This window comes from Arvicanthis niloticus, chromosome 7 (assembly GCF_011762505.2).
Source record: "Arvicanthis niloticus isolate mArvNil1 chromosome 7, mArvNil1.pat.X, whole genome shotgun sequence".
Lineage (NCBI taxonomy): Eukaryota > Metazoa > Chordata > Mammalia > Rodentia > Muridae > Arvicanthis > Arvicanthis niloticus.
The window spans coordinates 34,367,363-34,391,725 of NC_047664.1; the positions used below are offsets into that span (position 1 = coordinate 34,367,363).

The 24,363-nt window shown below is 51.0% G+C and overlaps 1 protein-coding gene across 7 annotated transcripts; it reads right to left on the minus strand.

Annotated features, from left to right (window-relative positions):
- Positions 1-1,036: 1,036 nt before the first annotated feature.
- Positions 1,037-17,679, minus strand: Zmiz2 (zinc finger MIZ-type containing 2). Of its 7 annotated transcripts, none has more exons than XM_034508600.2 (20): positions 17,659-17,679; positions 11,672-11,836; positions 11,272-11,381; positions 11,078-11,192; positions 10,529-10,731; positions 10,137-10,320; positions 9,577-9,837; positions 9,123-9,302; positions 8,411-8,488; positions 8,034-8,202; positions 7,294-7,438; positions 7,009-7,219; positions 6,358-6,463; positions 5,979-6,136; positions 4,799-4,866; positions 4,431-4,499; positions 3,924-4,168; positions 3,238-3,407; positions 2,911-3,153; positions 1,037-2,201 (listed from the first exon to the last, which is right to left on the minus strand). In XM_034508600.2, exons 3-20 carry the CDS (start codon positions 11,319-11,321, stop codon positions 2,094-2,096), a joined length of 2,763 nt encoding a protein of 920 aa, XP_034364491.1. In that variant the 5' UTR covers positions 11,322-11,381; positions 11,672-11,836; positions 17,659-17,679; the 3' UTR covers positions 1,037-2,093. The 7 variants fall into 7 exon arrangements, with proteins under 7 accessions (XP_034364491.1, XP_034364494.1, XP_034364492.1 ...); XM_034508603.2 differs by lacking the exon at positions 17,659-17,679 and adding an exon at positions 17,298-17,627 and having other exon boundaries at positions 10,529-10,635; XM_034508601.2 differs by lacking the exon at positions 17,659-17,679 and adding an exon at positions 17,298-17,627 and having other exon boundaries at positions 11,272-11,384.
- Between the last annotated feature and the right edge of the window lie 6,684 nt (positions 17,680-24,363).

The following is a 24,363-nucleotide window of genomic DNA, read 5'->3' on the forward strand; positions in this document are numbered from 1 at the left end:
ATTAAAGTTATGTAATATTTGGCACATATGTAAGATTATAGTGACAAAGCAAGTGTGATGAGGCAGAAAGCCCTGAAGCCAGCAGCACTCACTGGGTCTCCACAGGGGACAAGTCCATGGCCTTGCTTTGTTAAAAAGGAATGCATTAAAGTTCCGTGTAGCTCATTAGCCTTGAGCTTCCTAAAAACCTTGGACTGGGTTTCTACCTTTCCTGACACTCATGCACAGCGACGAACAGCGACTGGCAGCTATTCCTCAATCACTTGTCCACCTTCTGAGGTTGGACCTTCTTCTGGATGGCTGTCGTCAGGTCCAAAAGAAGTTCAGGACAAATGGCTATGGTGCTGCTGGTCTCTAGGCTCTCAACGTTCCAAGTACCTGAGTCTATGCTAGCATCCTGGCTCTTCTAATCCTGCCCCCTACCCTAAACTTGTCCAGCTCTTCCTTCCCTTCCCCAGCAGAGGCTGTAGCCAGCATATTGCTGTGGTGTCCTTACATTCCCGGCCCTGGCCCTGGCCCACTGCTGTTTTCTCCACTTCTGTCCCTTCCCCCACTCTAAGTAAGAAGACAGAAAAGCGGGAACCGGGCTCGGTAGGGTAATGAGAGGGTCACCAGTGTGTTCTCAAATGTCAAAGACAGCTACTGAATCTCTGCTGGTTCCTTCTTCCCCAGCAGCCTCCTCCAGCGCTGCAGGCAATGCTTTGGCAGCCAGCCGAGGATTCCCCTCACCCCTCCCTGGTTCTCACCTTTCCTGTTATACAGGAAATGCTGCCTGGGCAGGGCCCAGGCCAAAAGGGGCAGTGAGCACAGGCTCAAACCCCACTGGGCCCTGGCCTGAGGCCCCTGGCAGTGCTGCAGTCACTTGACAGATAGCTGGCTCCCTGCCCTAGGGCACACCCAGGGAAGGTGACATGGTGGCAAATGTCTCCAGGGCAAGCCTGAGACACTTTACAAAATAGCTCTGCAGCTGAAGCCAACTTGGAAAATTCCAGGGTAAAGGAAATTTACCACAGCTCAGGGATAGCCTGAGCTTGGATGAAAACATCTAGATTTTTATTTGGGGTGCTAAGAACAGGAAGGCCACAGCCCCTCAGCACAAAGGAAGGACTCAGCCAGGCCCACCAAGAGGGAGTCCTTTAATAGATTGCACAGACAGGAGACACAACAGGCCAGCACCCTGCTTGCAGGCCCAGGCGCTTTGCCAGCAGATGCAATGGCCTCCCCCACCTGGGTGTGGGCTGCAGGGTGGAGCTGAGGTGGTTAAAAAACACAGCTGTACTAATTCTTCACTTTCACAGAAAAGAGAAACTCGGGGGAGCAGCTCACTGGAGAATTTACATAGAGCTGAGTCTGAAAGCCCACCCCTAGAGGAGTTGAACCTCCCCGTGAGCTGTCTGTGCTCAGTAAGGGGCAGACACCACATGGAAGGCGCAGGCCAGTCCACAGAGGAACATGCTGACGTAAATAGCTGTCCCTCCCTTTCCCAGCTGTTAGCATTTCTACACTATGTACATTGTTGTGCTTTATTGCTCCCACACCAGCCTCTGCCTGAAGCTCAGGGTGAAGGGAGGAACCCCTGAACCAGATTCAGCTGGGTGGGAGCGCCAGGCCCCCAAAGACTGGTGCTCTGTATGGTTCTGAGGCTGCCAGGCTCAGGCCACTGGAGCCGCAGACCAAGGGTACAGAGCCAGCCTCACCAGCCAGCTCTTCTGAGGAGGAGCAGAAACAGAAGGATCAGTGCTGGACAATGCAGGCTGGGTGGGAGCAGGCAGGGTGGAAGGACAAGTGCAAGGCCATGAGTCTGGGGCAGAGGGTTGTGCACATGGGGCTGTCGGGGCCTGTAGGACACCTCACAAGAACCATTCTGTAGCAGTGAGCTTGATGGAGGGTGTGAGGACCACGGGCCTGGGGCCCCTTGGAACACAGGGCTGCTTCCAGTTTATCAGGGGCTGGCAGTGGCAGGCCCCAGCTCAGAGTGTGTGCAGTGGGAGATTCAGGGAGAACCGGCAGGCATCCTGTGGGGCTGGGTGAGAAGGGAAGGCTGTGGTGATATCTTTGAGTGTATCTTCGCCAGACCAGGGGTTAACACAGGATCAGTTGTTCTCAAAGAGCGAGAGCAGATCATCACTGCTGTTTGTGGGGAGGTCAGGTGGACCCAGGTAAGAGAGCAGTTCATCAGGATTGGTCAGTTCTGGGAGCAGCTGAGGACAAAACAAACACATTAGCTGCTTTGGTCTTAGACTCTTCATGTCCAGTGGCCATGCTGTCCTGGCCCTAGGCCCAGGGGGATGCTAAATTGCCCTTCCCCTGCCAAATGCCAGGTGCCTGAGAGAAGCCATCTGGCTGTATGAAGCTGCCTTATCTCCTCATGGAAGGCTGCTACAGGACAATAGATTAAGGCACAGTTCCCAGGAACCAGTCAGTACAACTGGAAGTGGCATGGGAGATGTACAGGCCTGAGAAAGGATCTCCAGTGTAATTCTCAGGGCCCAGGGCAAGTGGTAGGATTCCATGCCTCTGGGGCTTTCTGCTCTGGCCTGCTCCTCATCTTCCTCTTGGGGAACTTCAGTGAGTTTTTATTGTGGTCCAAGGACAGTGAACACACACACTTATGCTTCTGCTCACAAACTGCCTGTGTCATCAAGATGCAGAACTGAATAAATGTCCAGGTCATGTTGGGCTCTGAGGACAGTGCTGTGAGCTTCACATACCCAGGCTCCAAAGCCTCTAAGAGCAGGTCATTCATTAACCACACACAGATACCTGGTACCCTATAGCTATTCCAGGTATAACCTGTGTGGAACAGCTGACCATGGGTAGCATTCCCTCCTGAAGGTTCGCTGTCATCCCTTCATGAAGCAAGGTGTGTAGACCCAGGGACCGATCCCCAGCATGGGACTGGTTACTTACATCCAGAGCTGGTTCTGAGGCCTCCCCTGCCCCAGTCATGCTGGGAGGCCCCATCATGCCCGTGGCAGGATTGAAGGCCAGTTCGCTGATGGGCCCTGTGTTTGGTTGGCCCAGGGGCTGCCGGGATGCAGGGGAAGGGTTTGGATGGTGTAGCTGGGTGCCTGGGGTGGGCCCGAGGTTGGGAGTGTGCAGTCCTGGTGGTCCAGGATTATGGGCTGGGTCCAGGTGGCCTGCTGGTGCCATCTGAGGATGGAGAAAAAACTTGTAAGAATAGTTCAAGGCCTCCTTGGAGACTCTCACTCATGGGCCTCTGTACATAGCACTAACCTGGCCTGGGAGGCAAGGAGCAGACTTGTCTGGAGTCAGGAGGCTACTGGGAATGTCAGACTGGTAGGAGATTGGGGGTGGCCCCTGGGTAAACTCAGCAAGGTTTGGGGTAGTGGGTGTAGCCGATGGGAAGGATTCTGGGAAGGTTCCAGGCCCCAGGAAGTTGGAACCTACAAGAGGAAAGTCAGACAGGAAGCTCAGAGAGGTGGACATGTCAGGTGGAAAGGTGGCTAGGGCAAGGTGTGTAGGTGTGTGCGTGTGTGTGTGTGTGTGTGTGTGTGTGTGCGTGCGCGCAGCCATCCAGGCAGTAATTCTACCTGCCTTCCCATCACGGCCAGGGGCCGAACCCGGGGCAGCTGTAGGAGACAGACCTCAAGAGATGGAAAGGGACCCACCACAACCAAGTGCAATACACATGCAGTGTAAGACCTTGAGGGACACCCCAAATGGAAGTATTTCAGTGAAGAGCAGAGAAGGTGGAAGCCACACTACCCTGCTTCCTAGAGTCATGGTCCACCATGACTTCCCCACCATGCCAGAGATGGGACATGAAGGGCAGGCATCCTCAGCACAGTCCTTGTAACGGTGTGGCTGCAACACTGCCACAGGCAAGGAGACTGATCTGGAGAGGATGTGTCATTTGCCCAAGGTCACCTGAGGTTCAAGCCTGGGGATGCCATACTCACCCTGGCTGGGATAGTCGCTGGGGGCAGGGGCCGAAGGGGGCTGCAATGGGGCAAAGGGGGCAGCGCCAGGGCCCAGGGCTGCAATCATCTCCATCACACTGGGCATGAGCACATGGGCAGGGCTCACAGTGCGGCAGCGCTTCAGCACTGGCCCGTCTGGCTCCTCCTTGATGTGTAGGTCAGGCTTCACAGGCACTGGCTTCCAGCTGCACGTGGGGTCGATGGTGATCTCCTCGTAGTCTGAGCTAAGCAGGGACAGATGGGTGTGGTCATCTGCCAACCGCCCAGCACCTGCTGCCCTATTCAGCTGTCAGGAAGCTCCCAAGCAGGCCTTCTGCTCTAACACTCTTCTACCCAGAAACCTTCAGAGCACTTAGCAGATGTGCAGTAGGCACTGGCTGGGAGTGGAGCTGCTCCACTGTGGGAAGAGGCTCCGAAGACCACACTCACTCCAGGACTGCCCTCTGGTGGCCAGAGATTCAGGGGTAGCAGGAAAAAGACACTTACTTCTGAATATAAATCAGGATGCCTAGCATATACTGATCCACCTCCAGGCCCTCCAGCAATGCCGTCTTGCTGTAGAAACCAAAGGAGACTGTTTAGTCCAGCTCTTATCACCTATGTGAAATGACTCTGTAAGGGCCCCTGTGTTTGCAGCATGGCATGTATCAGGTGACCCTATGTAAGGTGACCCTGGATAAACCACTATGGTAGCCCAGTGTGAGGAGATGCTGTGCAAGGCCACCTAGTAGGTGCTTTCTGCCCTGAGATGGGCTGCTCTGGTCTGTGTTAGAGAGCCCTTCTTGACGCTATTTTGTGGTTCATCCTCTGAGGAAGCAGCAGCTCTCCCCTCATCATAAACAAGATTGACTCACTTGCACACTGGGCACCTCCAGGTCCCCCGCTCACAGTTGAGCTGTAAGTATGACTCCAGGTCAAAGCACTGTGGAGAGACGGAGAGGTCATTCTCACCACCTCGGTGGACAGGGTTGTGCTGACAGTCTTTAGGAAAGTTGACTTATTTAGGTATATCTTTAAGGTATCAGGTTTCTACTGCAGCACTGTCTGTAAGAAACTCAGTTTGGGATGCCCCAAACAGCCTTTCCCAGCACTGTGATGCCCTAGAATCAAAGCAAGTATCCACAAGGAATCCCTTCACCCAAAACAGGCTGGGGTGTTGCATGCCTTTAACCCCAGTGTTCGGGGGGCAGAGGCAGGTAGACCTCTGTGTTTGAAGCCAGACTGGTCTACATGACAGCTGGAGCTACATGTCACAAACAAACATGTACATATGTAGAAAAAATTGTGATTATGTTTCAAAGGACCAAAACTAATCTGGGGCGGGGGGAGCAAGGAGGCCAGGCCCCTGTGCTGGGTCTGTCTTTTTGGTCTGCCAGCTGAGATACTGGGGTCCCATCCGACAAAGAGGATGAGGCTGAAAAGATTGTTTTTCCAACACTTGAGTAAGGTGGTGTCTGCCTGACATCTCAGTACTTGGGAGCTTGAGGCAAGATGATTAGAAATTCAGGTTCATCCCACTACATAGTGAGTCTGAGGCCAGCCTGGGTATCTGAGGTCCTATCTCAAGGGGGAAAATACCTGAGACAGATTGTCATTATGTATCCCAGACTAGCTTTCCACTTAAGATCCTACTGCCTCAGATCCTGAGATCTGGGATTACAGGTATAGATCACCATACCAGGCTTAAAATATTTCTCTAAACTGCTGGTAAACACGTCTTTATCTGAAGCTTTTACAGGTTGCAGCTATGGACACTAGTGTGCATTTCAGTTGGGTAAATGCTAGAAATAGAACCCTTCCAGGTTCCCTGGTCTCTTCTTTCTTAATCATTTTATTCATTTACATTTCAAATGGTATTCCCTTCCTGGTTACCCCTCCACACACACCCCTAACTATTCTTTTTTTCTAATATTACTAAGCAGTTTCTCAGTTTCCACCTAAATTCCAGTCAATACTGAGGCAACTGGTTTCTCTACAAGCTCAAAATATCTTAAGGGCAACAAATTTCAACACATGTCTACAGGGACCACACACCTGTATGTGGCGACAGTCGTGACCACGGGCTGGGAGCTGAATCCTGCGGAAGGTGATGGGGCACTTCAGGGACACCTTGATAGCCGTCTGCTCCACCCCATCCTCTCCATTGGGCCCAGGGGTGCCAGGGATGGTGCCGCTACTGAAGTTCCGCTTTACTGACATTGACAGGGGAAAGGACTTGAGTAAAGGTCCCCAATACCGTGAGCTAACCAGGGACCCAGTCCTGCTCAATTAAAGGCTCTCACTCTCAGGAGAGCCTGGAGGTAACCAGTGCCCCTGGGGAAGAACCACTAGTCTGAGAGGAAATGGCCCCTGGGCCACAGGGCAGGGCTCAGCCTGGACACAGCACAGACGCCGAGGAGGAGAGAGCACTCACTCTTGGTGATGCAGTGCTCAGCTGGCAAGAGGCGTTTCTTGAGGAGGCCCTGCAGCACAGAGCGGACAGACGGACGGTGCACCAGCTGCAGCACGAAGAGGTGGGACTGCAACAGAGTGAGGGATGGTATATGGTGAGTGGGGCACAGAGAGAAGCAAGCCAAGCCAGTCACCTTCCCGGCAGCTAGGCCCTCCTGAGTGCTGACACATAGGCAGAGGCTTTTTTATTTTGATACCACACTGTCTTAGCCCTCTGCAGGGCACTCTGGTATTGCTCAACCACTGTCTAGTTCTCTGTCAAAACACAATCACCTCAAGTCCCTGGAACTCCTGACATGATGTGGCTTCTGAGCCACCCTATCTCTATGCCATCTCAATCAGCATGGCTTCTGGTGGCCTGCAGCTCAAGGTCTACTTGGGATCCTGCCCACTGGAACCTGGTGAGGCCCAGACCAGTGCAGAACATCTTCCATGAGCTTTCTGTACAGCTTGGTTTCTTTGACATAATTAAAATAGAAAGAAAAGCAACATCTTGTTTCTCAAGGATAAAGACCCTCACCCACTAGCTCTCAAACCCCATAGGAGATATAACCCGGGGGTGTGTCAGCTGGCCCCAGCGCAAACCCTGCCCACAGCCCCACAGACTACCCACACAGCAGCAGGCGGTGACAGTGATCTGGATGGTGTTGCGACCTGGCTGGCACACATGCTTCAGGTAGAGGGGCTTGTGCGAGGTCTTGTTGTCTCCACGCTCGATGCTGAGAGGTGTGGCATTGACGCTGACCTGCACAGATGCTGGCCAGTTGGTGTTCATCTGCCGGTCCTCATGGTGGTAGCACTTGAACTGCAGCTCCAGGTCAGGCCTAGCAAGGAAGAAGATGATGGGAGGCCACAGTGTGCAGCTAGGGCCCAGGGGCAGGATGGTAGTGAGACCCACCTCAGCATCAGGGTCTTGTAGACAGAATCTCGGAGCTGGAAGACATGGTTGCTCACAGCCAGGTTGTGCTGCAGGCGGAAGGGCTCCAGGACCACCCCATCTCGAACTGGGAAGGTCAGGCGCAATTCATCACAAGGGACACTTCCTGAGGGCAGAGGTATGCTGGCCATGAGTTGGTACCTTGCCAAGGGATCTTGCCCCTCAAGAACACTTCTGCACCTAGAGCCCCAAACCCTAACTCAACCCTGGCCAGACACTCTGGAGAAGATGATACTCCTGCAAACGGGGCTCCCATCAGGGTTTCTTCTTAAAACGTGGGCCCACAGCCTGCATGTTCTTTCCTGCCTTGGTTATCAAGCACAGTGCAATCACATTCTCAACACAGTCACAGGACATGGTTCCAACCTAGAAAGCACATTCAGACTAGACCACCCTACTGTTCATCTCAAGGTTTTAGGATGCTAGCTTCTTCCACAGAAGTCTCCCTGAAGTAAGGGTTCATAGCAGGACTGAGCTGCTGAGGGGTCATTTAGGGTTCACAGACAGATCTGGACAGGGCTGCAATGCGAAACAAGAGGATGGGATCTAAGCTTCTGGCTCTTATGAAGCAGCCATTGGGCTTTTCTTGGGGTCTAGCAACTACCCCTGGTTTTCTAAGCTCCCTCTAGGACTCTGTTGAGTCTTCACTACCCAAGCTACTGAAACCTCAGGTGGATGTTGTCCTTAAAATAAACACTCACCAGAGGGTGATGGGTGCAGGGAGGTGAGGCCTGGCTTGAGGTCAGGCAGGAAAGGAGACTTGACTTCCTGGCTTGGAGACATGTAGGGAACACTGCTGCTAGGCGTCATGGGTGGTGTGGGATTCCCCGGCAGTGGGGAGCTGGGGTAACCGGGGACGGAGCGGGAAGGCTGCAGAGGTGGAGTGTAAACAGTCAAAGCAGAATGGCAGGGCGGGAGGGCAGTCTGTTCACAGAGCACCCGTGGACACCATCAGAACACAGGTGGGCAGGAGGCAGCCCTGGAGTCCTTGGCAGGGCACCTACACTTCCTCCTGCCCGAGTGCCCTCTTTCCACCCAGTGAGCCTCCCAGCCCATCCACCCCTGCCAAGCCCCGTACCCCACTCAAGCCAGGCTGGCTGTAGCTGATGCTGCCCCCGTTGAAGCTGGCGCCCTGCCCGTTGAACTGCTCTGTGGGCTGTGGGAGAGAAAACTGAGTGTGCTTGGGGCTCTGGCCTGCCCTGCACTGACCCTCTAGGCTCAATCCTAGACCCTGTAGAGGTCTGATCTGTGCATTCTCTACACCTCCCATAATTCAGAAGAAACATTACTGATGTCATAATGAAAAATGTTAACACTACATGAAACAGGAGTGACCTTCCAAGTTGGAAGGGCTGAAAGGTAAGTGCACACAACGCCCCTTCTGCCTTCCCCTTCTTAGCCCCATCATCCTGCCTACCCAGGCTCCAAGCGAGGTCTGCTCATCCTAATGGCAGACAGAGTGCACTGCCCACAAGGGCCTGTCTTTTAGACAGAGGTCAGGCAGGATGCAGGGTGGAGGAGGGAGGGAGTGAAATGCACAGCTTCACAAAGAATGGCTCGGAAGCCTATTTACTGTTCACTACACCAATTATCCGTGTGTGTGTGTGTGTGTGTGTGTGTGTGTGTGTGTGTGTGTGTGTATGGATGTACGTGCGTACATACCATAGAACCAGACCAGTCAACCTAAGAGCTGTTCTTGTACTAACTAGGATTCCCTGGCCAACCCGCCTAAAGGCCCACTGAGTCCTGTGGCACTCAACCCAGTCCAAGCCCATGGGAGCCAGTCCTACCTTGTAATGCAGTCCCGTGGGGCCAGGGGCAGACAGGGACTGGGCCATACCCTGCTGTAGGGGTAGTCTGTGTCCTCCGTAGGAGGATGCAGGGCCAGGGGGCTGCCCAGGGCCAGGAGCATACTGGGCAGTGCTGGCTGCATACTGGCCTCCTTGCAGATACTGCTGTCCAGGATATACCTGAGAAGTAGAAGCACAGGGAAAGAGAGGTATCAGGGGAGCAGTTTGCCATGCACGTATATATGTGAGGATACGTATGTATATATATATACGTACGTGTATGTATGTATGTGTGTATACACACACACACACACACATACATGTGAGGATACGTGCGTGTATGTGACCCTGCTGGGCAGAGGCAGTCCTCTTTCACTCCAGATGCCATCCTTGTCATAACTTGGAGGGCACTTGGGTAGCTGAATCATCATCTAGGACCCAGCGAGATCCTCACCTCTGAGTAGGCTCTCTTGACGCCCTGTCGAGGCAGTGGCTGCCCCTGGGGAGGCCCAGGGTACCCATGCTGAGGCAGTCGCTGTCCTGCATACAAGGGTGTCATGCCTGCTGCCCGGGTAGGATTCATGGCCATGGAGGAAAGGCCAGAGGGGCCCATCATTCCTCCCATGCCTGAAGGGTTCATGCCAGGAGGCACATTGGGCCCTCGAGGACCTCCATGCTGTAGAAACTGGCTGTTAAAAGACTGCCCAGTTCCCATCTGAGAAGAGAAAAAAGAGGAATGGTCAGATCCCACTCACTCTCAGCTGCTGCCATGATCTATCTCTCTCTCTCTCTCTCTCTCTGTCTCTCTCTCTGTCTCTGCGCTCTCTCTCGCTCTCTCTCTCTCTCTCTCTCTCTCTCTCTCTCTCTCTCTCTCTCTCTCTCTGTCTCTGTCTCTCTCTGGCCTCACGAAATCCCAGCACAGTCCACACTTGTACCCAAAACCTGCTGCCTTGCCAAACCCACCAAGCCCACCTATAATTACCACCACATGGAAGGAGCTTGAGGGGGCCTTACCGCTCCATATTGGCTTAGCTCCTGGCTCTGCTTCTCTTGCAGGGCAGCCACAGTGGCTGTGGCTGTGGCTGTGGCTGTGGCTGCAGCAGCAGCCATGGCGGCTGCTGCAGCTGCTTGTGTAAAGTCAGTTGAGGGCCGTGCTGCATGTGTGGGGAGCCCCAGGCCTCCAGGGGCACCCGCATACCTGTAGGTGACATAGGACTGCCTTACTGTCTACAAAGGCTTGCTCTGGGACACACAGCACTCAGGAGAAGCCCATTCTTCCATTCTTAATAGAACTTCTACTGTAGCTACTAGAGACAGTGGAGGAGGAGCAGGCAACATCTAACCCTTCTGCAGGACTGCCAGGCTGATGGCTTCAAGTCACTGGCCAGGTGAGGGGCCCTGCTTACCCAGTAGTGAAACTGGATCCCCCAGGGTAGCCTCCTCGGCCATACACGCCTTGCTGTACGTAGCCCTTGCTAGCACCGCCTTCAGCAAACGCCTGCTGTCCCAGGCACTGCGGGGAGGTCAAGGCAGAGCTGCCACCTGCCACACCAGGCATCATGGAGCCACCAGGGGGGCTTCCTGCAGGGCCCATGGGGTTCCCCAAAACCTACAAGGAAGTGGGAGTCACCAAACAGGACCAGCCAAACTACTGTCTTCAAGACACAGCTCTAAAGTGCTAGGTCTCAAGAGATGCCCAGCAAATGGGGGAGGATATGGGGTGGGAGGAGTGGTTGTCTACAGCTCTGACTGGAGGGCTCTATGGAGCCAGGGGAAGGCATCCCAGGATAATACAAAAGATAGGCACCTAGTGACTTGAGACCCTCAGGAAGCCCCATTCTTGTGCTTAAGCCAGTCTTCTTGGTTCCTTATTCTTGGAGCCCTAAGATGGTAGAGGCACCACCAAGGCTCTGGATCCTGAGGGTGAGGGGAGGATGGCCCTGGTATACACTCACCTGGCTCTGAGTTGCGTTGCCAACTCCCCACACAGTAGTGACCACGGACAGTGACCCAGCTGGCTGAGTGGCACTTTGTTGCCAAGGCACAGACTCATATGCAAATGAACCATCACTATAGAGAGAGCAGCTGGTAAGGCAGGGTTAGAAGGCCCAGGGCTTGCTAGAGGCAGGCCACAGAAGCCCACACTCACCCGTGTGGTGCAGGGGGCAGGGCAGGTTTCATGGGGTTCATGGGGTTCATTGGTGATGGAGCAGCCTACAGGCCCAATGTGCTGGAACTTATCTGGAGTTGCTGCTCCGGCTGCTGGACAGGAGGGAGAGGGCAGGATGCTCATGGTAACATGGACAAAGCCAAGGCAGTAATGTTGGCAGATATCAGCCCAGAATATAGTGCGAAGCAACTCTAACAAGGGCCCTGTCATCTTAAGCCATTGGACCAATCCTGGAAAAGGACTTTCTGATATCCAATACTTCCCACATACCCTTCCCCACACTATAACCATATAAAGCCAGGAAGGCTCAACAGGCCCTGGAGTGAAGGTCAGAGGGATAGCCAATAGGGGTAGCATCCACCCAGGGGAGCCCAGAGACCTGAAAAGGAGCAGAGCCTAAGTGTTCTTTGAGGCGGAGGCTGGGAAAGTCAGGAAGCAGATGTACAACAGCAGTCAATCCACCAGCTTGGCCTTAGGGCGGCTGTACCAACACGGCTGACACAGGACACAGGCACCAACCCAGCCCCTGGCTGGCAGCTCTTTCCTATCAAGAGGGTGGCAGAAGGGCTTCAGACCATAGGACCTTCAAGCTGATCCAGACAACTTGAGGGGAGCAGGCATGTGTAGGGTCTTGCCTCCCACAGACCCATCTGTGACACTTGTGAGTTCCCAACATGACAGTGACACACACAGCACAACAGGTGTGTATGGGGGTATCCACAAGTGAGAGCATGCTAAAAAGCACATCTATATAATGGGACCAACTGGGCTTCATTCTTAGAAAACCCTAGCAGCAGCTGGTAGGCAGGTGAGGCTACAGCAGGTAAGACCAGTGGCTGGCACCAGAAGACTTCCGCTCACTACCCTTCTCAGTGCCTCATCTGCTCAGGTCCTAATATACCCTCAACTACATGCATGCCTACCTCTGCTTGGTCTTACCAGAGGGTCACACAAGCCATGTGTTGGGCACTTCTCAGGGGAACCTTGGGAAGGCCTGGGTGTTACTGTCTGAAACCTTTTCATAGTAGGGGTTATGTGATTGCCACGTGTCTTTTGAAACATGCTCAAATCTGGTGTTTTCCATCTTGCCACTCAGTACTCACAAGCCTCTTGTCTAGAGGAGGAAGGAATAACCCAGTACCCACTCAGCTCTGGAACAAACATTGCTTTGTGCTTACCACACAAGGCTCAGTACAGACCTGGAAGCTCTGCAGGGCAGGGCTACACACACAAAGCCCCAGAACAGGTGAGAGAAAGAGAGAAAAGGGACTGTGACTTGGCCCTGCCTGGGCAGCTTTAGGCTCCCAGGGGTCCTTCCCACACCCAGCACCAGGCTCACAGGGAAGAGAACTAATCAGGGGTACAGAAACCCCTTCCACAGGAATCTGTCCCCTAGCCCTCAGAGGCAAACTAGACTTGATTCTGCCCAGGTGAAGTCCTGCCTAGGCAGCTGAAGACAGAATGTGCCAGCTTGGCAGCAGAGGCTGGCATCTATGTTGCTACTGCTGGATCCTGGCAGGGTGACCTGGTGGGAAGAACTTCTCAAGACCTGACATGTGGGGTTTAGAACAACCAAGTGGATGTCAGGAAATAGGTAACAGGAATCAAGACAGAAGCATGACTTAATGGAAGAGAGAAGAGATGGGAAATAGCCACACAAAAACTCCCAGAGACACCAAAGCAAATCAGAGGAAGGACATCTCCAACAAATGGTGCAGGAGCAGTTAGAGTTCTATCAGTAAACAAAAAACTTCAGACACAAAATGTGATGGGGTGGGAGCATCTCTAGATGCAGCTTGGTGGCAGGACATTGTTTTGTGTCTGCACATGCTATGCTCTGAGTGTGAGTCTCACTACAACAACCAACTCACACCATATGCCAAAATGAACTAGGTTCTAGGTTCAAATGTAAAATCCAAACCTGTAAAATGTTTAGAAAAAGGTAAAAGAAACTCCACAGGATCTAGGCTAAGTAAAGTTTTTAGCTTTGATAGAAAATCTAAATTTGATCCATAAAATAAAATTAAAAACTTTTCTGTGGAAGATCTGATAAAAGGATTATAAGATATGATAAACACTGGAAGAAATGCTTACACCTGTTCCAAAAGAGGTGCCACCTAAAATACATAACAAATTAAATAATAATAATAATTGTTGTTATATTATTATTACTATTATCATCATCATCATTATCATTATTGTTTTTTTGACAGGGTTTCTCTGTGTGGCCCTGGCTGTTCTGGAACTTGCTCTGTAGACCGAGCTGGTCTCAAACTCACAGAGATCCATCTGACTCCCCAGTGCTGGGATTAAGTTGTATGCCACAACTGCCCAGCTCAAATTATTATTAAAACAAAATCCAAATAGAAAATCAGCAAAACACATGAATAGACTTCTTTAAAGAAAACATAAATGGCAAATAACCGAAGGAAAAGTGCTTAGCATCTTGTCAGGAAAATAGAACAGCTAAGATTAAGAAGTGACATCATAAAACGCTGGCAAGGAGAAACTAGACCTCACATGTGTTGCCCATGAGAATGTAAAATGAAAGGCATAGCTACTCTGGGAGTCTGGACATTTCTTATAAATCCAAGCTTGCAGCTACCACAGTACAACCCAGTAACTCTACTCTGGGGGATGTAGCTCAGAGATGTCAACTTATGTTTACAGACCAACCTACATATGAATGTCACAGCCAAAGACTGGAAACTGCCCAGGTGTCCTTTAATGAAAGAATAGTTACATCAGTGCAGGACACCCACAGTCCAGATGCCAGAAGGAACACACTACTGTTAACACTACAGCCTATTCTAGATGAATCTTTCCCAGAAATTGTTGAGTGCAAAAGGCCAATTACTGGTGCTATATTGTATGATTCAATCATCTGCCGAAATTAGGAAAACTGTAAACAGGTTAACGGTGGCCAGGAATTAAATGATGAGTGTGGAGGATGATCTTTCATGTCTATAACTTCAGCAGAAGGAAGATGGCTGTGAATATAAATCCACCACAGAAAGGCTCCTTCTGACTGTAGCAATGTATTGCTCCCAGAGTGATGTTTTACTACAGTTTTGCAAAATGTTACCATTTGGAGGAAACTGGGTAGAGATACAAGGAATCGTTCTGTGATATTTCTTACAACTGGATATAGCTACAATTATCTCACAATAAAATGTTTAGCGAAACCAGGATATGGTGATCCATGCCTATAACCCTAGCACTGGGGAGGTAGAGAAATGAGGATCAGGGGTTCAAGGCCAGCTTTGACTAGATGATGAGTTCTAGACTAGCCTAGTGTGGTGGTGCCTACATGAAATCACAACTGGGAGACAAAGGCAAAAGGGTCATGAGTTCAAGGCCTACCTAGATAACATAGTGAGACCCTGTCTCAAAACAAAACTACATAATCACAAAACCACATCACCAGTAGCAAACACCCTTCCCCTCAAAAACCTGCTGGGTTTTGGGGGTTGGCCAGGATCACTCTGCTGTCCCAAGCAGGGAGGGAACCAGGCTGGCTGAGAGGCAGCCAGTAAGCTCTCACCTCATTTCAAGTCACCTAAGGTAGCAACACTCAATGTCAGAGCATTCCAGTCAGCTGGTGAGACAGGCTGCCAGCCCCACCCAGGGTCATCAGGACAGTCTGGGTGCTGAGCCTTGTATGTTTAACACACCTGACCACAGTTTGAGAGCCTCTGATCTAGGAAATGCACAGAGTTGGGGAGAAGAGAGCAGGGCAGGTGTAGGGTGGAGAGGCACCCACAGGGCCTTCTATATCACATGGGTCTGGGGAATTCCACCCACAATGCTTCTCTGTGTGGACAGAGACCACAGACACTTCCAGTTCCCCTAAGCATGCCTCTCTTTGCTGGGAGGACTTCCTGCTAAACTCCTAAGTTCACCTCAACATGTAGGTCTGGTGAGGAGGCCCCAAGCCTCCAGATGTAGTATCGAGGGGACCCCTGCTCCAGACTATAGAAAGGCATTCTGAGTGTAGACCCACCTCCCACTTCCAAGGCAGCGCTGGGGAAGAGGCCTGGCCTCTCAGTGTGGCAACTGCAGCTAGAAGCCAGGACCCCTGACAGAGCTGCTCTGACCTGAAGGCCATAGAGGAGTCCAAGTCTTTCTGGGGGTCAGGTCATGTCTTCCCTCAGGCACTGAGCTCCAGAGAACTTGCTTTCCAGGTGTCCAGAGCAGCTACACCCCAAGTCTTCTGGCTCCATCCACCTCTACCTGTCTGAGCTGCTAAGAACAAGATCTAGTAATGGGCATCACACTCGGCCAACATTCCTGCGCCAGGCCAGCCCTTCTCAACAGCTCACAAAACAGGGCTCACTCCTCCGAAGTTCTAGGGTTAGGCTTCAACTTAAGAAAGTGGGCAGTGGTGGCACACACCTTTAATCTCTGCACTCTAGAGGGAGAGGTAGGCAGATCTCTGTCAAAGACAGCCTGGTCTACGGAGTGAGTTTTAGAATAGCCAGGACTACACAGAGAAACCCTGTTTCAAAAAAAAAAGAAAGAAAGAAGGAAGGAAGGAAGGAAACTGGGACCAAAGGCCCCAGAGAAATGACAGTTCCAGGAAAAGGTGAGATAGTGTAAACCTGTAGTCTTAGCCATGCAGGAGGTTGGGCCAGGAAGATCAGTTAAGCCTAGGAGTTCAAGGCAACCCAGTAAAGTCACATGACAGGAGGGGAAAAATGAGGATATGACAGGTTTGAAGTGTGGCAGAGACAGAGTCCCTAGTATCAGAGGAAGGGTAGTCAAGTGCCCAGAAGGCTAGAGGTCCTGCCTGCCCAGCATGTGAGGCAACAGTACTTCCTACTTCCTAGTCTCAGTGTGCAGACAACTGTTCATGAAGGACTCCAGGAATGAGCATCTGCCAATAGCCTAACCAAACCTGACTTCAATGTACAATGTTTAAAATGGGAACCTGGAGGTCACTCTAGGCTATATGGCCTCCTTTAAGTCATCAGCCCTTACAGATCAACCCTAGCAATCAGGATGCTCCCTAAACACGTTGGGCCTGTCTCTTACCTGCTTATCCTCATTATACCTCCAGCCTGCTTCCACACCCTGGGAGCACATCAAGGGCCTTGAGGTCAGTTCTGGTGAGTAAGGTTAAGCTTCCCTCCCTAGTTACCAATCTCAAGTGTCAAGGGATGTCCGTGGTGAGTCTGTGTTCACCCTACTCACATAGATCAGGTCACATGTGCTATTTACGTCCCTACAAAATTTCCTGCAATAACACAAATGAGATAAAGACATCACCAAAGACTGTCTCTAACTACTAAAAGAAGGAACCCTGGAAGGATGAGCACAGGATAGGGAAGGCAAGCAGGAAAGGTGATGGAGTAAGAAAGGTACTGGGTGCTGGCAAAATAATACCTTGAGGGAACGGGATACTTTGGGGGGGGGGGCCGGAGGGGAAAACTGGGCACATAGGAGTGGTGTTAATGGTACTAAGGAGAACAAAAAATTTAGGGAGAGTAGGGCACCTTCGTGCCTGAGTTTCAGTTTGGAAAACGGTGTGCCTGTCAAAAACCCGGCCAGGGACTGACAGGTCAGCGTCCTCAGCCTAGGGGGGCAGCGCAGCTCCTTCTCGGGCCAGTAACGGCTCCCACCCTACCCCCCCACCCCCGCCCCCGAATCAGCCAGATGGTGAGCACGTAAGTGGGAACCCGAGGGGTGCTTCGTGAAGGTGAGCCTGCCCCGCTCCAGAGCTGGAACGACAGGCTGGGGTGAGGGCCCATCAGCCTCCTCGGCTCAGGAGGCCCCCGAAGGCCACTTGCACCCCTGAGCCAACCCCAACAAAGACTCAGCGGAGGGGTAAGAGAGTCGGATAGCACGGCGCAGGAGACAGGTACCCGAAGGTGGGCGGTAGAACCCGGCCAAGCCAAAACCGTCCGGCGCTCCGGGACCGGCCGCACCTGCCACCGCACCTGCCGCACCTGCGCGCCCCACCACCCGCGCTCGTCTACGGTGCCCCGCGCCACCTAGCCGCTCACCTCCGCCCGGCCCGGCCCGGCCCGTCGCCGCGGCCCCCGGCCTGCGCCGCTCCATGCGCTCAGCCCGCCCTCGGCGCCGCCCGCCGCCCCCGGGCCACCGCCGCCCGCGCCATCGCGCCGCCGCCGCTCGGAGGGCACAATGGAGCCGCCGCCGCGCTGCTCATGCATATGCATGACGCCGCGCCGCCGGCCCCGCCTCCCAGGCCAGAGCAGCAGAGCCCCGAGCGGTGCTCCAGAGGCTCGGGCAGGGGCGAATGCCGGCCTGCATGGCCGGGCTGGGCCGGGGCTGGGCCCGGGCGGCGACAGGCTGCCGTGCAGGAAGTTCAGTGCGCCCGGCCTGCACCCTGCGTCCCCTCCGCACCTTTGCGACCGCGGCGTCGGAGGAGCCCTGTGCTCTTCCTGCTGCTGTCCACCGGGGCGGGGCCGAACGGGGGTGGGGCTATCTAGGGGGCGGGGCCACGGCTGGACAGGCAGGCCTGGGCCTGGGCCTGACCAAAGCCTGGTGTAGTCAGTTCGTGACTGAACACTAGCTAGGGCCTTCTGGAACCTTCGAGTCGTTCATGGCGGACCGGCGCGTCTTTGGAGACAGGGACTGAGAAGACCATTGTTGAAAGTGGAAACAACATATTACTGCCCACGTAGCCGTCTTCTACACAGCCTGGGGTGCTGCCTCCTTCACTACCATCTTCCTAAGGGCTGGAGAGATGGCTCGGTGGTTAAAGGCATTGACTGGAGTCAGGGGTGGGTGGTGGTGCATACCTTTAGTCCTAGCACTCGGAGGCAGAGATGGCAGTTGTCTGTTACACAGAGACCCTGTCTTGAAAAGCCAATAAATAAATAAATAAATAAATAAATAAATAAATAAATAGGTTGGCTTATCTTACATAGGCCCAGGTTTTGCTTCTTGGCACCAACAGGTGGAATTTCCCAGAATTCCTTGCTCCCTTCTGACTTCCGTGGGCACCAGGCAGATAGTGCGAAGATGTAACAAGCTAGCAAAGTAATTATATTTTTAAAAATATTTTCTAGCCAAACAAAATGGACCTGTAGAAACTTTTGTCATTTTGCAACCCTGGCAGGCTCATCCAGGCCTTTGACATTGCAACATGAGGGTTTGTCACCTACAAAGTTCGTCCTCTCACCCGTTAAGTAAGTTCATGATTTTGGGGAGGTGGGGAGGGCTGGACAAAATTTGTAGGAATCATCTTCCACTTGTATGCATGCAGGCCCCCAGGTTACAGATTAGACACCACCTGCAAGGTATCTATTTTTTCTACCTGAAGTTTCAAAAGAGTGCACTCTCCTGATAACCCACAATTATTGTTGATATTGTTCTTGCGGCGAAGTACACGGTACATTTTGATCACGCTTAAGTGTCCAGGTACATAGTATCAAACACATACTTTGTCATGCAACTACTACCTCCAGGATGGTTTTATCTTCTCCAACAGACATGCTATTCATTAAATCAGCCTTCCTAATGCTGGGACCCTTTAATACAGTTCCTCAAGTCATGGTGACCACAACCATACAATTATTTTGTTGCTACTTCATAACTGTAATTTTGCTACTGTTAGGAATCATAAATATCTGATATGCAGGATATCCATCTGATATGTAACCACCAAAGGGGTCGAGATGTATGGGTTGAGAGCCACTGCATTACATAATAACCCCTGTCCTCCCACCCACTCCGTTGTACTGTGTCCCTGCTTTTGACTTCCTTTAAGAACCTTATATAAGGGCTGGAGAGATGGCTCATTGGTTAAGAGCACTGGCTGCTCTTCCAGAGGTCCTGAGTTCAATTCCCAGCAACCACATGGTGGCTCACAACCATCTGTAATGGGATCTGATGCCCTCTTCTGGTGTGTTGAAGAGAGCGCAGCATACTCACATCCATAAAACAAACAAGAAAACAAAACAAAACAAAAAAACCTCATATAAATTGAACCACAGTGTTTGCTGTTTTGAGGCCAGCTTACTTCACTAAGCTTTGTGACCTCAAGGTCCATCTGTGTGTCAGAAGGTCTTTGGTTGGGGAAAGGTTAAAACAGGTTCTCACACTTTAGCTCAGGCTAGCCTTGAACTTGCAGCCATTCTTTTTGCCTAAGCCCCTCAAGGACTGAGATTACAGGCATGCACCTTGACATCCTGCTAGAATTTCCCTCCTTTTTATGAGAGAGAACTGTCTCATTGAATGGAGACAGCCCATTTTGTTTGTCCATTAATGGACCCTGTAATTAGATTTAACATTGCTGAAGTTTCTTCCTTGAGTCTTGTGCCTTGTTTCTTAAGAGAAATCATTAAAGCACTAGACTAATGTGACAATCTTCTAACATGACAACCTTGGAGCTTGGCTCTCTGACTTAGATTGGCTCTCTGGGGGGTATGGGCAGTCAGTCTCCACAGCCTTAAACAAGCACATTAAAGGGGCAAACAGAAGGCAGCGTCTCAGCGGGGAGTAAGGCACTCATCAGGGAGAATGTCAGGGATTAAAAACAGGATTAAATGGGGTGATGGGATGAGAAGAGGGGAAATATATCTCTGGGGAGCAGAGCTGATGATAAAGACGTTCAAATTATAGAAGGGTAAGAATGGAGTCCTGAGCCAGATGGTGGCCTCAGACGGTTAGTGTTTCACGGTTGGAACAGGCAGATTCATGGACCAGGCCAGAAGAGTCCACAAGGCTCAGCCACCCTCAGCTCGGGCAGTTATCATCTTCCACCAGTTTTAGAAACTCGGGTCCTAGAAAGTCCACAAGGTGCTCCATCCTTTATAGATACTGTTTTTGCTTCTTTCTTTCTTTTTTTTTCTGTTTGTTTGGTTGGTTGGTTTTGTTTTTGAGCCAGTGCCCCATGTAATCCATACCAGCTTAGAACTTGCTATGTACTTGAAAGTAACTTTGAACTTCTGATCCTCCTGCCTCTACCCTGCATTTGGAGGTGCCACTCCTGCTTTCTATGTGGTGTTAGGGACACCCAACTGAAGGCTTCATGCTGTCTAGGCAAGCCTCATAACCCTCCCTACCAGGTAAGGGACACCCCCAACCTCTAGACAATGTTTTTTTATTATATATATACAGTGTATATAGTTAGGGGAGTTTTTATTTACTAGGAAGAATAAATAACAAAACAACTTCCTTCTTAAAATCTTCCTTTTAGCTGGGCAGTGGTGGCACACGCCTTTAGTCCTAGCACTTGGGAGGCAGAGGCAGGCAGATTTCTGAGTTTGGGGCCAGCCTGGTCTACAGAGTGAGTTCCAGGACAGCCAGGACTACACTGAGAAACCCTGTCTCAAAAAACAAAAAACAAAACAAAACAAAACAAAACAAAATCTTCCTTTTAAAACCAGGCAAGATAACATCTCATACTTTAATACCTGGCAGTTCTTTGGTATTAGAAAAACTGGGTGTGATGGCGCACACCTAGGTGGATCTCTGAGTACGAGGCCAGCCCAGTCTACATAATGAGTTCCAGGAGGGCCAGGGCTACACAGTAACAACATGTCAGCGATTGGAGGAGGAGATACTAAAATACACTTGTGTTCTAGGAGAGGGTCTCGCTATGTTTCAGGCTGGTCCATCTGTCTTCTCTTTACTTCTTTGGTTTTGTGAGACAAGATCTGATGCTATGGCCCAAGCTGACTTTAATACCCCAGTCTTCTTCAGTGATGAATGAGCGACTCATCCCAGGTGTGAATCACAAAGCCCAGCAGTACACTAGACTTAAGCTACCCTTCTTCCTCAGCCAGATTCCTAGCAGGTGCTAACATTGTTGCCCTGCTCCCCTCCTCACAGAGCTCAGGATCTCATACATGCCACCCACAGACTCAGTCACCAAGGACACCTCAGCAGTATGCCATATACAAGTTATAACTGGTGACCTGTTGTACAGTTGGCGGACCTATACTATCACACTGCGAGTGATATAGTCCTATCAGGTTAGGTAGGTGTGCTCTCTGGTGTTTGCACAACCGGGACATCTTAGAATAACGGTTTTCAGAATGTATCTGTTTATTTTTTTAAAGTGTGTTTTTAAAAAATTCCATTTATTTAATTACTTATTGTGTGTGCATGACTACATGTGAGTGCATGTGCAGGGAGAAGCCTTGCACATGTCATTGCACACATGTGGAGAACAGAGAAAAACTTGTGGAAGTTGTTTTTTCCGTCTACCATGAGTCTTGGCCATCAGACTTGGTAGCCTTTCACCATGGAGCCATCTTGCTGGCCTGTATCTGGTACTTTTCAACTTTTATCTTATGTGTATAGGTGTGTTGCCTGCATGCAGTCTGAGAACCATTAGCATGTGATGCCCAGAGAGGCCTGAAGAGACATGGAACTCCCTTGGAACTGGAGTTACAGAAGGATGGGAGCTGCCACTGTGGGTGCTGGGAATTGAACCCAGTCCTCTGGAAGAGTAGCCAGCGTTCTTAACCACTAAGCCACTTCTCCAGCCCTGGATCTGGTTCTTAATCAACAGCAATCAAATTGTCAAATATTTTCTTTCATTATTAACACAAGCATTTGTCTGCTTCTCCACATTAACTGTAACCCTCATGAAGTGAATACTTTAAAACCAGGCTCGATGGGCCCCACCTGTAACTTCAGTACCAAAAAAAGCAGGTGCAGAAAAATAAAAACTGGGGGCGGGGGATGGTGGTGCACACTTTAATCCCAGCTCTCTGGAGGCAGAGGCAGATGGATCTCTGTGTTTGAGGCCATCGTGGTCTACCTATGGAGTTCCAGGACAGCTATGACTACATAGAGAGAACCTGTCTCAAAAAGCAACAACAGAAACAAAACAAACAATAAAGACGCCTGGGCTGCGTTACTTAGTAAGAGCCTTCTTTTTCTTCTATCATCATTATTGTTGTTGTTGTTAGTATTAGTATCATCATTATTGTTATTATTATTATTATTGTTTTCCAAGACAGGATTTCTCTGGGTAACAGGTGTGGCTGTCCTGGAATTTACTTTGTAGACCAGGCTGGCCTTGAACTCAGAGATCCACCTGCCTCTGGAGTGCTGTGACTAAAGGCTTGTGCCACACACAACACACACACACACACACACACACACACATACACACACACACCATTGTTTTGAGCATAGTTTCCTGGCTATTCCCTTGGTGTTCACAGTGGGACACTCCATCAGCCCTGAACTCACTACCTGTGTTTCAGCACCATCATGTGCGCCCCCTCCCTCCTAGAGAGTCCTCAGTGAGCCTCTCACTCTGTTGTTTTCAGCTTGTCTGTGACCAGGAGGCCCCTCACTGTGGCCTCAGGTTATTGCTGGTGAGGGGACGACGCAGCTCTGTGCTGTCACTCTCACAGCCTAGGTAGGTAGTTAGTTCCTTTAGAATTTTAGGGACCTCAACCTCCATGGAGTCTGTGGCTTTGATGCTGAAAAGAGATTTGAGGACAGCTGGCATAGCAGAGTTGGGGTTTTTAATAAAGAGGGTTCAGGGAGCACATCCAAGGGTGTGTGTAGAGAGCACAGGGGGACATCATACTTAAGTGTGGGTGTGGACAGTCAGTTATCTTAGCATTAGCCATACTGACCTTTGTGATGACTCTCAGCTGCATCTCAGAAAGGTGATAAATCTTTTTGTCTTCCTTTTGATAAGATACACAAGATGACTCTAGACATGCCTTGGATGGAGAAAGTGAGACCAGAAACCACTAGGGTTATGGGAGGAGTTGAGTTCACATCTATTTCCTGTAAATGGAGTTTGTAGTGAATCCTAGAAACTGCAGGTTTATGGCCAGGGTGAGGGAAAAAGCCTTCAATAGTTGTTAATTGTACTGGAAGTCTTGGTCTACAGAGGCGAGAGGCTCCTTTTCCTCCTAAGGACTCTCAGGATCTTCCTGTCTTTAACTGCCTCAAGCTGACAGAATCAAACAGCTGGCACAGCCATGATGCTCTCTAGAAACCCTTCAGGCACGATGGCAATATCTGTAGGGCAAAACAAGCTAGCAATACCCCAAGCCCCGCTGAATGCTCCCAGAAAGAATGAATGGTTGGATATCGAGGTGTGTGGCTGTAATTACAGTACTCTAGAGGCTGAGGCAGGAGGATTCTAAATTTGAAGCCAGTCTGGTCTGTATATGTATAGTATGACTCTGTCTCAAAAAACCAGGTGTGATGCATACATCAGGAATTCTGGAAACGTTGAAGCAGGAGGATTGTCATGAGTATGAGGTTAGCCTGAGCTAGGTCCATGACCCTGTTTCAAAGGACAATATAACATAACAATGACAAAGTGAAAAGAAAAAAAAAAAAAAAAAAAACAGGAAAAGATTTTGAACTGAGCTCCCAGCTGCCCTTGGCCCTCCTCCTAACTGGTATTCCACACAGTGGCCCTCACCCTTCCTGACTGAGGTACGGTATACAGATGTGCAAGAGAAGGGAGAAGAGGCAGGGTCCTCACAGCCGAGCTCCTAAAGAACGCTTGGAACACATTCAGGCCACTGACAAGGTCATGGTCCTGTTTGACATTTAGGGTTTGCTGCCTTAAATATCTGCCCTCAAGCCTTGTCAAGCCCTCACTCCCTAAGCCAGACACCAGCAGCTCATGGAAATGCAGGGACAAACTCTTGGTCTTGCTGTCTGGCCTTGGCCTGACATTCTGGCCATTGCCTTAAGGGAAGTCCTCTGTTTTGGGGTGACAGGCTGGGTCCTCTAGTTGATGCAGTCTTCCCAGAGACCAGCTTCAATGTACTCACATCACAGGCCTCTGCTCCTGAGTCCACAGAGTTGTGGAAGTGAGATGAGATCTCTGAAGGTGTCACCAGTTGGTCACCAAGCTGTCCTTGGATCTAGGTGTCCCCTGTTCATTCTTCTGGAGTTGCTTTATGTAGTGTGCTTGAATGCTGTCCCTCCCCCTACACACATATCTCATTCTGATTTCCAGAACCTATCCATGTCATTTGCAGCCAAAGATGGGATTGAGGGAGGTGGAGGGGAGGGAGATTGGAGGCCGTCTGAAGGCAGGACAGAGGTGTAGCTATAACCAAGGGATAATGAAGCCACAGGCAGCTGAAAAGACAGGAAGGCACCTCC